The 15,157-nt window shown below is 37.5% G+C and overlaps 1 protein-coding gene across 1 annotated transcript in view; it reads right to left on the reverse strand.

The window, feature by feature from the left end:
• DNAI7 (dynein axonemal intermediate chain 7) overlaps positions 1-15,151 on the reverse strand; it is an 88,156-nt gene extending 73,005 nt beyond the window's left edge. Inside the window, 2 exon segments of the mRNA XM_070371209.1 lie at positions 11,603-11,620; positions 15,099-15,151. Of these exon segments, the coding sequence (XP_070227310.1) occupies positions 11,603-11,620; positions 15,099-15,101 (21 nt within the window). The 5' untranslated portion in view covers positions 15,102-15,151.
• Positions 15,152-15,157: the final 6 nt, after the last annotated feature.

Below are 15,157 nucleotides of genomic sequence, written 5' to 3' on the forward strand. Positions count from 1 at the left end.
AGGTCAGTGGCATTAAGTACATTCACATTGTTGTACAACGCTCACCACCATTCACCTCCAGAACTTTTTCATCATCCCAAACTAAACTCTGTATCCTTAAAACATTAACTCCAGCTCTGCCTACAACCCAGCCCCTATTGATCACCATCCTACTTTCTGTATTTATGAGCTTGATTACTCTAGATATTTTCTGTAAGTAGAATAATACAATATTTATCCTCTAGTGTGATTTACTTCTTTAGATACAAATTGTACTTTGAAAGATTCATTCAAGGGGGGATACAGCTGCAGCTGTGTATTTTCATTGCTGAATAGTAACTCATTATTTATCCATTCTTCTACTGATTGACACCGGATGATTTCTAGTTTGTCACTATCATGCATAGTGCTTCTATAAACCTTTAAGTGTATGTATCGTGGTGTCCACACAGGAGTTTCTCTAGTGCATACACCTAGAGGTAAAACTAGTGGGTATGTGTATTTTCAATGTAGTTGAAATTGAATTTTCCAGAGTAATTATTCCAATTTACACTCCCATAATCATTATCCTGGTCAATATTTGTTAATGTCAGTATTTTGCTTCTCTGGCAGTTTTTTGTTTATTTAAAACAGAGATAATGCTTATCAGGGTAAGGAAGTGCCCTATAACCTATTAAGGTACAGTAACTGAATTTCTAACTCAGTCTAATTTTATTAACTTTATTTCTTACATTAAACCAATTCTGTCACCCTGAGATAAGCTGAGTTGGGTCATGATTTTTTATCATTCTATATACTTCCAATTGAGTGTACTAATATTTTGTCAGTAAGAAATTTTGCATTTATGTTTGTGAAATGAATTTCAATTTTTCTTTCTCATACTATTCCCAGGTCACCCAGGTAACTCAAAATGAATTAGGAATGTTTGCTCTTTTTCCATGCTCTAGAATAATTCATAACAAAATGAAATAATTAATCTTTGAACAAAGAACAAGCTATCAAAGACTTACAGACCTAGGATTTTCTTTCTGGGAAAAACTGAAGCCACTAATATAATTTCTTACATGATTATAGGACTTTCAGGTTTTTGACTTCTTCATGAAACAGCTTAAGAATTTTTTTTCTATTTGCATAATTCATCTGAATTTTCTAATTTATTGGCATATAAATCTCTTCCAATTATGTCATTTATTGTTAAAATCATGTCTCTCTTTTCATTCATAAAACAGGCATACTCTGGAGATACTGCAAGTTTGTTCCAGATTACCACAGTAAAGTGACTATTGCAATATTGTAAGTCACAAATATTCTGGTTTCCCAGTACATATAAAAGTTATGTTTATACCATACTGTAGTCTATTAAGTGCACAATTGCATTGTGTCTAAAAAAAGGTATGCACCTTAACTTAAAAATACCTCATTGCTAAAAAAATGCTGATCATCATCTAAGCCTTTCAGTTCAATCAGTTTAGTCACTCAGTCGTGTCCCACTCTTTGCAACCCCATGAACCGCAGCACGCCAGGCCTCCCTGTCCATCACCAACTCCCAGAGTCTACCCAAACCCATGTCCATTGAGTCAGTGATGCCATCCAACCATCTCATCCTCTGTCGTCCACTTCTCCTCCTGCCCTCAATCTTTCCCAGCATCAGGGTCTTTCCAAATGAGTCAGCTCTCTGCATCAGGGGGCCAAAGTATTGGAGTTTCAGCTTCAACATCATTCCTGCCAAAGAACACCCAGGACTGATCTCCTTTAGAATGGACTGGTTGGATCTCCTTGCAGTCCAAGGGACTCTCAAGAGTCTTGTCCAACACCACAGTTCAAAAGCATCAATTCTTAGGCAGTCAGCTTCCTTTATAGTCCAACTCTCACATTCACACATGACTACTGGAAAAACCATAGCCTTGACTAGACGGACCTTTGTTGGAAAAGTAATGTCTCTGCTTTTTAATACACTGTCTAGGTTGGTCATAACTTTCCTTTCAAAGAGTAAGCATCTTTTAATTTCACAGGTGCAGTCACTATCTGCAGTGATTTTGCAGCCCAAAAAATAAAGTCAGCCACTGTTTCCACATCTATTTGCAATGAAGTGATGGAACCGGATGCCATGATCTTAGTTTTCTGAATGTTGAGCTTTAAGCCAACTTTTTCACTCTCCTCTTTGACTTTCATCAAGAAGCTCTTTAGTTCTTCTTCACTTTCTGCCATAAGTGTAGTGTCATTTGCATATCTGAGGTTACTGATATTTCTCCAGGCAATCTTGATTCCAGCTTGTGCTTCCTCCAGCCCAGCGTTTCTCATGATGTACTCTGCATATAAGTTAAATAAGCAGGGTGACAATATACAGCCTTGACGTACTCCTTTCCCAGTTCGGAACCAGTCTGTTGTTCCACGTCCAGATCTAACTGTTGTTTCCTGAACTGCATACAGATTTCTCAGGAGGCAGGTCAGGTGGTCTGGTATTCTCATTTCTTTAAGAATCGTCCACAGTTTATTGTGATCCACACAGTCAAAGGCTTTGGCATAGTCAATAAAGCAGAAATAGATGTTTTTCTGGAACTCTCTTGCTTTTTCCATGATCCAGTGGATGTTGGAAACTTGATCTCTGGTTCCTCTGCCTTTTCTAAAACCAGCTTGAACATCAGGAAGTTCACGGCTCACATATTGCTAAAGCCTGGCTTGGAGAATTTTAAGCATTATTTTACTAGCGTGTGAGATGAGTGCTATTGTGCAGTTTGTTGAGCATTCTTTGGCATTGCTCTTCTTTGGGACTGGAATGAAAACTGACCTTTTCCAGTCTTGTGGCCACTGCTTAGTTTTCCAAATTTGCTGGCATATTGAGTACAGCACTTTCACAGCATCATCTTTCAGGATTTGAAATAGCTCAACCGGAATTCCATCACCTCCACTAGCTTTGTTCTTAGCGATGTTTCCTAAGGCCCACTTGACTTCATATTCCAGGATGTGTGGCTCTAGGTGAGTGATCACATCATCATGATTATCTGGGTCGTGAAGATCTTTTTTGTACAGTTCTTCTGTGTATTCTTGCTACCTATCCTTAATATCTTCTGCTTCTGTTAGGTCCATACCATTTCTGTCCTTTATTGAGCCCATTTTTGCATGAAATATTCCCTTGGTATCTCTAATTTTCTTGAAGAAATCTCTAGTCTTTCCTATTCTACCATTTTCCTCTATTTCTTTGCATTGATCGCTGAGGAAGGCTTTCTTATCTCTTCTTGCTATTCTTTGGAACTCTGCATTCAAATGAGTATATCTTTATTTTTCTCCTTTGCTTTTCACTTCTCTTCTTTTCATAGCTATTTGTAAGGCCTCCCCAGACAGCCATTTTGCTTTTTTGCATTTCTTTTCCATGGGGATGGTCTTGATCCCTGTCTCCTGTACAATGTCATGAACCTCAGTCCATAGTTCATCAGGCACTCTATCAGATCTAGTCCCTTAAATCTATTTCTCACTTCCACTGTATAATCATAAGGGATCTGATTTAGGTCATACCTGAATGGTCTAGTGGTTTTCTCCACTTTCTTCAATTTCAGTCTGAATTTGGCAATAAGGAGTTCATGATCTGAGCCACAGTCAGCTCCCGGTCTTGTTTTTGCTGACTGTATAGAGCTTCTCCATCTTTGGCTGCAAAGAATATAATCAATCTGATTTTGGTGTTGACCATCTGGTGATGTCCATGTGTAGAGTCTTCTCTTGTGTTGTTGGAAGAGGGTGTTTGCTATGACCAGTGTGTTCTCTTGGCAGAACTCTATAAGCCTTTGGCCTGCTTCATTCTGTACTCCAAGGCCAAATATGCCTGTTACTCCAGTGGCACCCCACTCCAGTACTCTTGCCTGGAAAATCCCATGGATGGAGGAGCCTGGTGGGCCGCAGTCCATGGGGTCACTAAGAGTCGGACAAGACTCAGCGACTTCACTTTCACTTTTCACTTTCCTGCATTGGAGAAGGAAATGGCAACCATTCCAGTGTTCTTGCCTGGAAAATCCCAGGGACGGGGGAGCCTCGTGGGCTGCCGTCTATGGAGTCGCACAGAGTCAGACACGACTGAAGTGACTTAGCAGCAGCAGCAGCCAGGTGTTTCTTGACTTCCTACTTTTGCATTCCAGTTCCCTATAATGAAAATGACATCGTTTTGGGGTGTTAGTTCCAGAAGGTCTTGTAGGTCTTCATAGAACTGTTTAACTTCAGCTTCTTCAGCATTACTGGTTGGGGCAAAGACTTGGATTACTGTGATATTGAATGGTTTGCCTTGGAAACGAAGAGAGATCATTCTGTCGTTTTTGAGATTGTATCCAAGTACTGCATTTTGGACTCTTTTGTTGACCATGATGGCTACTCTATTTCTTCTAAGGGATTCCTGCCCATAGTAGTAGATATAATGGTCATCTGAGTTAAATTCACCCATTTCAGTCATATATATATATATATATATATATATATATATATTTGTCATACTACCAAATAGTACAAGGACTTTAGAACATCTTAAATAATCCTTCCCCAACCCAAATACTGTCACTCTGCTTATTTAACTTATATGCAGAGTACATCATGAGAAACGCTGGGCTGGCAGAAGCACAAGCTGGAATCAAGATTGCCTGGAGAAATATCAATCACCTCACATATGCAGATGACACCACCCTTATGGCAGAAAGTGAAGAGGAACTAAAAAGCCTCTTGATGAAAGTCAAAGAGGAGAGTGAAAAAGTTGGCTTAAAGCTCAACATTCAGAAAACGAAGATCATGACATCTGGTCCCATCACTTCATGGGAAATAGATGGGGAAACAGTGGAAACAGTGTCAGACTTTATTTTTCTGGCCTCCAAAATCACTGCAGATGGTGACTGCAGCCATGAAATTAAAAGATGCTTATTCCTTAGAAGTAAAGTTATGGCCAATCTAAATAGGATATTAAAAAGCAGAGACATTACTTTGCCAACAAAGGTCCATCTAGTCAAGGCTATGGTTTTTCCAGTTGTCATGTATGGATGTGAGAGTTGGACTGTGAAGAAAGCTGAACACCAAAGAATTGATGCTTTTGAACTGTGGTGTTGGAGAAGACTCTTGAGTCCCTTGGACTGCAAGGAGACCCAACCAGTCCATTCTAAAGGAGATCAGTCCTGGGTGTTCTTTGGAAGGACTGATGCTAAAGCTGAAACTCCAGTACTTTGGCCACCTCATGCAAAGAGTTGACTCATTGGAAAAGACTCTGATGCTGGGAGGGATTAGGGGCAGGAGGAGAAGGGGACGATGGAGGATGAGATGGCTGGATGGCATCACTGACTCGATGGACGTGAGTCTGAGTGAACTCTGGGAGTTGGTGATGGACAGGGAGGCCTGGCGCACTGCGATTCATGGGGCTGCAGAGAGTTGGACATGACTGAGCGACTGAACTGAACTGAACTAAACCCAAATACTGTTTTCATATATTTTTAATAACAGTTTTACTGAGATAAAACTTATATGCCATACATTTCACCCATTTAAAGTATACAGTTTAATGGTTTTTAGCACATTCAGAGTTGTGCAACCACCACCATAATCAATTTTAGAACATATTCATCACTTCCCCCAAAGAAACCCCTTACACATTCACAGCTTCCCCCCCACCATTTCCTCACAACCCCCCAGATCTATGATACCACCAGTTACTTTCTCTATATTTCATGTAACTGGAATCATACAATGTATGGTCTTCGGTAATCAGCTTTATTCATTCAGAACAACATTTTCAAGCTTCTTCCATGCTACAACATGTATCAGCATATATCATAAAACTTCTGTTTTATGGCTGAAAAATATTCCATGGTATTGTAAGATGGATATACACATTTTGTTTATTTATCAACTGATGACTATTATGGGTTGTTTGTTGTCGTGTATTTCAGTTTATTTTTTAAATCTACATGTCATTATTAGGATTACTGTTTTATACCTTACATATATAATCTGGTTTGCAGGTGGAAAACACAATTTTTGCTTGAGAAAATGCTTTTAATTTGGCCTCACTGCTGTGTGACTTTCAGGATCTTAGTTCTTCCCCAACCAGGGATCAAACCCAGGCCCATGATGGTGAAAGCAGAGCGTCCTAACTACTGGACTATCAGGGAATTCCCTGAGAAAACATTTTTATTTCACCTTTGTTTTGAAAGATGATACAGAATTCTAAATTGTCAGTTATTTACTTTCAGCACACTGAAGACATCACTCCACTTTTTTTTGGCTTCCATTGTGGCTGTTAAGACCAGAAATTCAAGATTTAACCACTTCTACAAAAAAAACTTGGCTTAAAACTCAACATTCAGAAAATTAAAATCATGGCATCTGGTCCCAGCACTTTATGGCAAATAGATGGGGAAACAGTGGAAACAGTGAGAGATTTTATTTTTTTGGCCTCCAAAATCACTGTAGATGGTGACTGCAGCCATGAAATTAAAAGACGCTTACTCCTTGGAAGGAAAGTTATGACCAACCTAGACAGCATATTAAAAAGCAGAGACGTTACTTTATCAACAAAGGTCCGTCTAGTCAAAGCTATTTTTTCAGTAGTCATGTATGGATGTGAGAGTTGGACTACTAAGAAAGCTGAGCACAGAAGAATTGATGCTTTTGAATTGTGGTGTTGAGAAGATTCGAGAGTCCCTTGGACTGCAAGGAGATCCAGCCAGTCCATCCTAAAGGACATCAGTCCTGAATATTCATTGGAAGGACTGATGTTGAAGCTGAAACTCCAACACTTTAGCCACCTGATGCAAAGAACTGACTCATTTGCAAGAACTGACTCATTTGAAAGAACTGACTTATTTGAAGAACTGACTCACCTGATGCTGGGAAAGATTGAAAGCAGAAGGAGAAGGGGATGACAGAGGATGAGATGGGTGGATGGCATCACTGACTCAATGGACATGAGTTTGAGTAAACTCTGGGAGTTGGTGATGGACAGGGAGGCCTGGCGTGCTGCAGTCCATGGGGTTGCAAAGAGTTGGACACGACTGAGCGACTGAATTGAAAAGCAAATACTCTCATGAAAAAGAGTTTTAGTGCTTCTTTGGTTCCTACCTTAATTTAGGTTTTTGCCTGATAATCTCTTACTGTTTTATCAGCTCTTAGGTGCTTTTAAGATGATAGTTTTGATCTATACATATATATTTTACTCAGCATTATTTATTGTTTGCAGCAGAAAGGTTGATCTAAAATGTCTTAAGGCCAGTATGACTGAAAATGGGAAAGTCAAAATAATATTTTTGAAACAAATTTATCTTACCACTTGTTTTGATTTTAAATTGATCAAAACTGTAAGTTTAAAACTGTAGATTTTGCTCTTTCAGAGTATTAAAACAGGTCTATTTATCTTATTAACAAAACCCAGCCTTCAAAGTTAAACCAACTAGCCATATCATACTTACTTTATATCAGAGACAGTTTGACTTCATGTTTCTCTATAAATAAATGTTAATATGCATCATCATGATAAGCTCTTTTTTTATTATAAGTCAGGTATGAGTCAATTACATTTCCTTACACTTTGTTTTAAAAGATGCAATTATTTAATGTCTTGAACCTAACACCATTTATATTTTAGGGTCAACACTGAATGTTCAATAGAAGCTAGGACTCAAATTTTAGGCAACCAAGGCCTCAAAAATAGGATATACATAGAGAAATGAGCGATAGGGTCCCCTTTTAGCTCATTCTTTATACTTCCATGCCTAGAGGTACTTGGGTATCAGTCTCAATGTATTCAAGTAAAATCAATTCAAATTAAAGTATTTGGAGTTAACCTGTACATTCATTAATATTTAAGGGAGTTTTTCCTTATAATCCAATCAATGTCTTCTGCTAGTTCATGAAGTACAGTGGTTTCTGAAGAAAACATATTGATGTAAAAGCAGTGATGGGTCTTTTAACAGTGCACCAGGAGTTATAACCTTTATGATAGTCTTATACAATTTCCTAGTTTTTGCAATGAATAACACTAATTTAAATTATATGAAGTTTCAAAGGAAACTTTAAGGTCTATGTAAAAATATTAAGCTAATTTACATTTTTACTGATAGTTTTCATCTTTCTTCATTAAAAAAATTAATGTTATTACTTTTCAAGCTTGGATATTTTATCAATAAATTACACTGTGAGAGGATTTTTCTGCATCATCATTTGACAATAAAATTACAAGCAATGCCACTAAAGAAAAATTAATACCAGCTCCACCACTCCACACTACAATATATAGGACATTCAGAATATCTCAATATTTCAAAGGCCACATTTCACCACTTACTTGTAAGACAGATAAAAACAAGAAGTCTTTGGTGCCTTGATTAAACAATGCTTTGCCAGTATCAGTATTTTGAACTGTCCTATAGTTTCATAGTCAAGGATCTAGGGCAATGAAGCATGTAAGACTTAGAATGGATGAGACACACGCCTTTGTTTTATAAAGCAGAAGGAGAGATGCAATGGCAAAAGGACAGGACTTAGAGACAGTAGATTTTTTTTTTTTCCAGGAAAGAGTTCACCTTGGCGTAAAGACTTCAGACCGACACTGATGCAGTGGCCTCCTAACTGGCACTCCTACTTCTACTCTTGCTTCCCTACAGTGAAGTTTCCAGTGACCATTTAAAGATGTAAATCAGATCATGTCACTCTTCTGTGTACAACTCTCCCACGCTCAGAATAAAATCCAGGCATTTCACCATAGCCTACATGACTATGAATTGGCTCTTACTTCTCTCCCCCAATCCTTCTGCCCAGCCCTCTACCCTCACCACCCCGCACTTCATGCTTTATCTTTCATTTTCTATTTTGCTCACTTAGATTCTAACCACCAAGGTCAGTCCCAACTATGGGTCTTTGCAATAACCGTTTCTTCTGCCTAGAATGTCATTTCAACCAGGTCTCTTCTCAAACTTTAGTTCTTCACTCACCCTATACGAAATAGCATCACCATTACACCCTACCCTACATTTCTCACTGACTCCTTTCTTGGTTTTCTGTACATTCCAAGCAATCTAAAATTATACTTTTTTCTTCACCTCCCCTCCCCAGACAGAATGCAAGCATCATGAAATTAAATCGCTCTCTTCAGGGATATCTGCAGCTTCATGTGCAGTGAGATGTCATTCACAAGTCAAGACTGAAAACAAGTGCTGTCAATCTACAGATGAAGGGATAAAGAAAATGTGATGTGTGATATGTGTGTATGTATGTGTGTGTTCTCAACACATGTATACTCATACAAAGTGGTGATTATGTGAGGTGATGGATGTATTAAGCAATCATATTGGTAATTGTTTCATAATATTCACATACTTATGTCAAATCATTACATTGTATACTTTGAAGTTTACATGATGTTATATGTCAATTATATCTTAATAAAGCTTGGAAAAAAAAGAATGTAAGCTTCAAGAGGACAGGGACCCTTGTCTTGCTGCTGTACTCTTAACTACCTAGAACACTGCAAAATGAATGAAGCAACTATTTTTTCATATGTTTGCAAAGTCTTATATACAAGAGTCTTCATTTCTATCTTGTATGTGGTAGCAAAAAGTAGGAACAATATGAAAATCATAGACATACTTCCATGAAATGTGATACAGCTGTGAAAAGAAGGGATGCAACCTCAATGCGTTCAAACAAAAAAGGTCCCCAAGATATATTTACTCCATAGAATCTATAATGCCATCGAATGTAAGATGTACCTTTAAATTATTATAAATTATAAATTATTATAAACTGGTATAAATTGTTATACCAAAAAAGGAAACAGATTACATTCCCAAGATAGAAATGTAAAAGAAGATGACTGTATACAGCTGGATGCTAGGTAAACACAAATGAACCCACGATACAGAAAGACATAGCAAGGAAACTTGCATCTATCAATCCTGAAAATGAATAGAAAGAAAGAAAAAAAAAATCCCTCAAAATTTAAACCACAAGCCAGTTCATGAGTCTGACTTATATCATTAGTGTGGTCCAAAAACCCTCAAGAAGAGAATTTAAAGTAGTACTGGGTTGGTAGTAAGCCCATGTGACTGACAGAAGCAAACATCTCTGGAGGAAAAAGATGTCAATTCAGGACTACAATGATTGGAAGCTATTAGCAACCGTAAGATATATCTCAATTTCAGTCATGTTAAAATGTGAAATGTAAAAAGACGAGTATCCTAGAATTAATAAAAATATGACATCATTAAGTGAAAACTTTTCATATTTAAAACAATGCCTCTAAGATTTCACTATGTAAAGCCAAAAATGAAATGTCCACACAAACTAATAAACTACTGTAGACCCATATATAAATGACTGTAGTCCTCCAGAATACTCCCCATAAGACTGTGCTTTATAAATGTCGCTCAGTTATATCCACAGTCCCTAACACAGTATCAGGTGGGTAGTGGGTTCAAGTGACTGAGAAAAGCAAACACTGACGGCACTCAACAGTATTTTTTGAAAAAATGTTTAACTGTATAAATACCAAAGACACATTTATAGAAGCATTTCTTCTTAAATAATCATAGGCCCAAGTGTTTTAAAGTAATGGTAGGGCAAATGGAGTATTATATATTTATTCAACAAATATTCAGTGAATTTCTACTATGTGCCAGACTAAACACTATGGATCCAAAAATAAATAAAACATGTTCTTGACCTTAAGCAGCTCACAATGAAAAATTATTACAATAAAATGACAGGTATTATAATTGAGGTATGTTCTAATTCATGTGCTATTAGAACATAGTACAATTGATTTCACAAGAAAAAATGATAGGAAATTAACAGAGTGGTGACTCTTCAGATATGACTTAAATCTGGCATTCCAAATCGAAATCCCGTTGGGACCAGAGAGGTAAATAATGAAAGAGATTTGGTCATAGTCTGGACTACAACAAAAGGGGAAGCATTTCCAAAAAGGGGTAGCTGTCACTTGTCTAGCCAACTGTTCCCTTATGGGGACAGTGTTATCAGGTTGCCAATTTTTTAAGAATAGACACATTTTTTGCATGATAATCCTTTGGCAACTGATTAAAAAAAGAACTTTTAGGTTAAATGAACTATGTATATGTTTGCCAGTAAGAGACTATAATCGCTGCTTTAAAGTATAAATCTACTCAGTGAAGAGAGAAAAAGTTACTTGAGACATCCTTCAAGGAATGGAAATTTTAACAAAGCACAGAAAAATTCAGTACATGTTACCATGCAACCCATTTAGAAACATATTATCTTAGGGTTCACTTTTAGTCACAGAAGGTTTTGGACCTAAATTTTTATGGGTCTATCTGAAATGAAGAAAAAGCTTCTTAATCCAAAATTTTCTAGAGCACAAATAATAAAATACTTTCAATCTAGACATAAGTAAAAATTAAAGCCTATCTTAAAAAAGTCTTTGTGAAATTAGAACCATTTTTCTACATCAAATTTGAAATATGTCCTGTTATTGTAAAGGATTATTCAATGATTTAGATAGCATTAATGTCTAAAAACTAAGCTTAGTAAACTCTACAAACTATAATACAACTACCAGAAAATGTTTTAAAAATTCAATTTGTACAATGTCAGCTCTTTAAAACTATTTTGAGAAATAATTTCTACCTACCTTTTTTGCTTTGGGAGCCTAAAAGTTGGAAAAACAAAAGAATTGATAAATTTAAAAAATAATTCATACATTTTAAACAAAAATATCATGATTGCCTAACATGTTAAAATTAAGAGAAGCTAGGTAAAAAAGACAAGGGAACTTTCTGTACCCTCTGCAGATTCTCTTTAAATCTAAAATTATCTCAAAAGGTTTTTTTAGGAAAGAATTCAGACAGAACTACAAGTCTATAAAACACTATGATAGTTCACCCACTGAAGCATCTTTTGTAAGTAAATTTTACACTTTCTTATGACAATCAATGATCCGTGTTTAATGAAATATCTGATTATGAAACAGAATACCAGTCAAGAAGGCACTGATTTAAAGGGTTCTAAAGAACAAGAAATCATTAACTAAGTATTGGTATTAACGTCAAGCCTAAATGTGTGGGAATGATTTCACATCACAGAGAAATAGTCATTCTATCAAGTTAGATTGCTGATTTTATAGGAAAAGAATCAGTAATTTAAAACAGGCAAAGCTATGGCAAAGTGATTCTATTCAGCAACGTGTCCTAAAGCAGAGGTATGCTTTTTTAGATCTTAGAAAGTACAGCATTTCACTAAATATTTACAAGTATTTTTTAGTAATACTACTTGTAATTTCCTGATTTGGCCCTTGTGTTCACTAGATTTCTGGTAAGGAATTTGTAGGGGATCATGTGACTGTAAGATGATATACTTTCCACATTTGAAGACTAGTACAAGAGAAGTTATGGTTCAAGCCATAAGGTTATCACTATATAAAATATAAATGTTAAAACTGACATCAAGCAGTAGATTATATGTTCTTATAAAGTGCATATATCTCATTAATTCATTCAACAGGTATTTATTAATGATTTACACACAAAGTTCTCTGATATACTAGAGATGACATAAGAATGGTGACTCGACTCGCACAACTTTTACAAAGGTGTTTTATTTTTACCATACTTGCTATCATTAATAGTTAACATATGTCCACCTTGAAATAAATTCTATACAGCAGAATATGTAAACAGCAATGGCCCTGTTCCAAAGCAGCTACATTTTAAAGGTGGGCAAACTGTCATCTCTCATTAATGCTTTTAATGTGAGGCAAGTTTGGGATAAGTACATATAATCAAGTGAAAGTGAAAATCACTCAGTCATGTCCGACTCTTTGCAACCTCATGGACTATACAGTCCATAGAATGCTCCAGACCAGGATACTGGAGAGGGTAACCTTTCCCTTCTCCAGGGGATCTTCCCAACCCAGGGATCAAACCCAGGTCTCCTGCATTGCAGGCAGACTCTTTACCAGCTGAGCTGCAAGGGAAGCCCAAGAATACTGGAGTGGGTAGCCTATTCCTTCTCCAGTGGATTTTCTCAACCCAGGAATCAAACCAGGGTCTCCTGCATTGCAGGCAGATTCTTTACCAACTGAGCTATCAGGGAAGCCACATATACTCATTCTTCCTGCAAATCATAAGAGCATCCAGTAGTAGAGTAGTTCTCAGAGAGCATAAGCATCACCTGGGATGCCTGTTATAACAATGCATATTCCTGGCCTAAAAGTGTACATACTCACTTCTCTCTCCCCATAAGTAATTCAGTTCATGATATGAGTTGAATCGTGTCCCCTCAAAATTCATACATAAGTCCTATCTCCCAGTGTCTCCAAGTGTTTCTTTGTTTGGAAAGAGGGTCCTTGCTGATATAATTAAGATGAGGTCATACTGGAATAGGGCGGACCTCTGATTCAATAAGACTGGAAACCTTGTAAAAAGGGGGAAATGTGGACACAGACACACACACACTCAGAGAACACCAAAGAATGGGATAATGCTGCCACAAGACAAAAAAAAGCAGAAGCTAGCACCTGCAGGGTGAGAATAGCCTTGACAACACCTTAATCTAAGACTTCTAGATTCTGAAACTATGAAACAATAAATTTCTATTGGTGAAGCCAGTTAGTTTGTGGTATGTTGTTACTTGGCAGTCCTAGGAAACTAATACTTAGATCTGGAGTCCAGTCTGTTCCTGAAATCTGCACTTGAACTGGTATTCAAGGCTTGCATGCGTACTAAGTCGCTTCAGTAGTGTCCACCTCTTGTAACCCCATAGGCTATAACCTGCCAGACCTCTCTGTCCATGGGATTCTCCAGGCAGGAATTCTGGAGTGGGTTGCCATGCCCTCCTCCAGGGGCTCTTCCCCACCCAGGAATGGAACCTGTGGTTCTTATGTCTCCTGCATTGGCAGGCAAGTTCTTTACCACTAGAGCCGCCTGGCAAGTCCATTCCGGGCTTATTCCAATTTTCCAGAAGCCACATTTTGAGAAAGACTGCCAAAGGGATCTAAAAACAAGAGACTTGTGTACTGGTTGGAAAATAATAAATAGGTGCCTATTCCCTTAAGTTATCAGCAGCTTTAAGTCAGTTTAAAATCCATTTACTTTCTGTTCTCCCTGACATAAACGCTCTCCACACTGTTTCTTCTCATTACTTCCGGTAAATTCATCATACTTTAAAACACAGCTTGAAAAGCATTGCTCTGCTCTTCCCATCCCCCTTTCCTCTCCCGCCCTAATTTTAACATTCCCATCTTTGTGTTACTCCATCGTAGTCACTTCAATGATTACAGTTATAAAACTGTATTGTAATTAATTTGCTAAGTCTGTCTTCCATACAAGGGAGAGACTGTAATTATCACCTTCGTGTACTTCGTTTCAGTTTAGTGCCAAGCACAAAGAGTATGCTCCATATTTTCCCTTAATTAATGAATTAAATAATTAACTAATTACACTTTCCACTTTCATCTAGTTTTAATCACTGGAGAAGATGGAAATCACGTTTAAGAAAATGGGAAACGAGAACATGTTATAGCTACATGTTGGTCTGTGTTCCTGGAGAAGACATGACAGCTGAAGAGTGCAGAAAAACAAAACAAGAAGCTTTATCATACTTAAACACCAGGCAGGCTGCATACTCTGAATCACAAAACAATTCAAGTTTCCACAAAAGACCACACAAAACAACTTTTCAAAGCAGAGTAAACTGCAGCAGCTTTCAATTAATTGCTGAGGTGGCCAAAAAAAAAAAAAACCTATGCATTTCCACCAAGATGCAATTAAAAAAAAAAAAAAAGGAATTTCACAGGAATGTCTATCACGACTAAGAGTAACTAAATTGAGACGAATATTTGAATTTAGCAGCAGCTGGAGATTAAAACATCAGCTGATCTGATTAAAACACCACAAACTGGCCATTCCCCATTTGCAGAAACCGGTCTGGACTCTCTCTCCGGTCCATCTGACCCCGAATGGAAGGCCATACTTCAGGAGAGGTCCATCCCCCCTAAGGATATGGGGTCTTTCCTAAACCGACTCGCTCTCCTCTAATAAAATATGACAGGCTCTTGCCATATCATTTAACACGGCGCAGGAGCATCAATGATCGCCCCTTGACCCTGCTCCCCTACGTTCCCTGCTCACCATGCTGATGCATACACGACCTCGGTAGTCGGCCAAGTGTGATCTCTGGGTTGTGTGAC

The sequence above is a fragment of the Bos mutus genome, chromosome 5, assembly GCF_027580195.1.
Source record: "Bos mutus isolate GX-2022 chromosome 5, NWIPB_WYAK_1.1, whole genome shotgun sequence".
Taxonomy (NCBI): Eukaryota; Metazoa; Chordata; class Mammalia; order Artiodactyla; family Bovidae; genus Bos; species Bos mutus.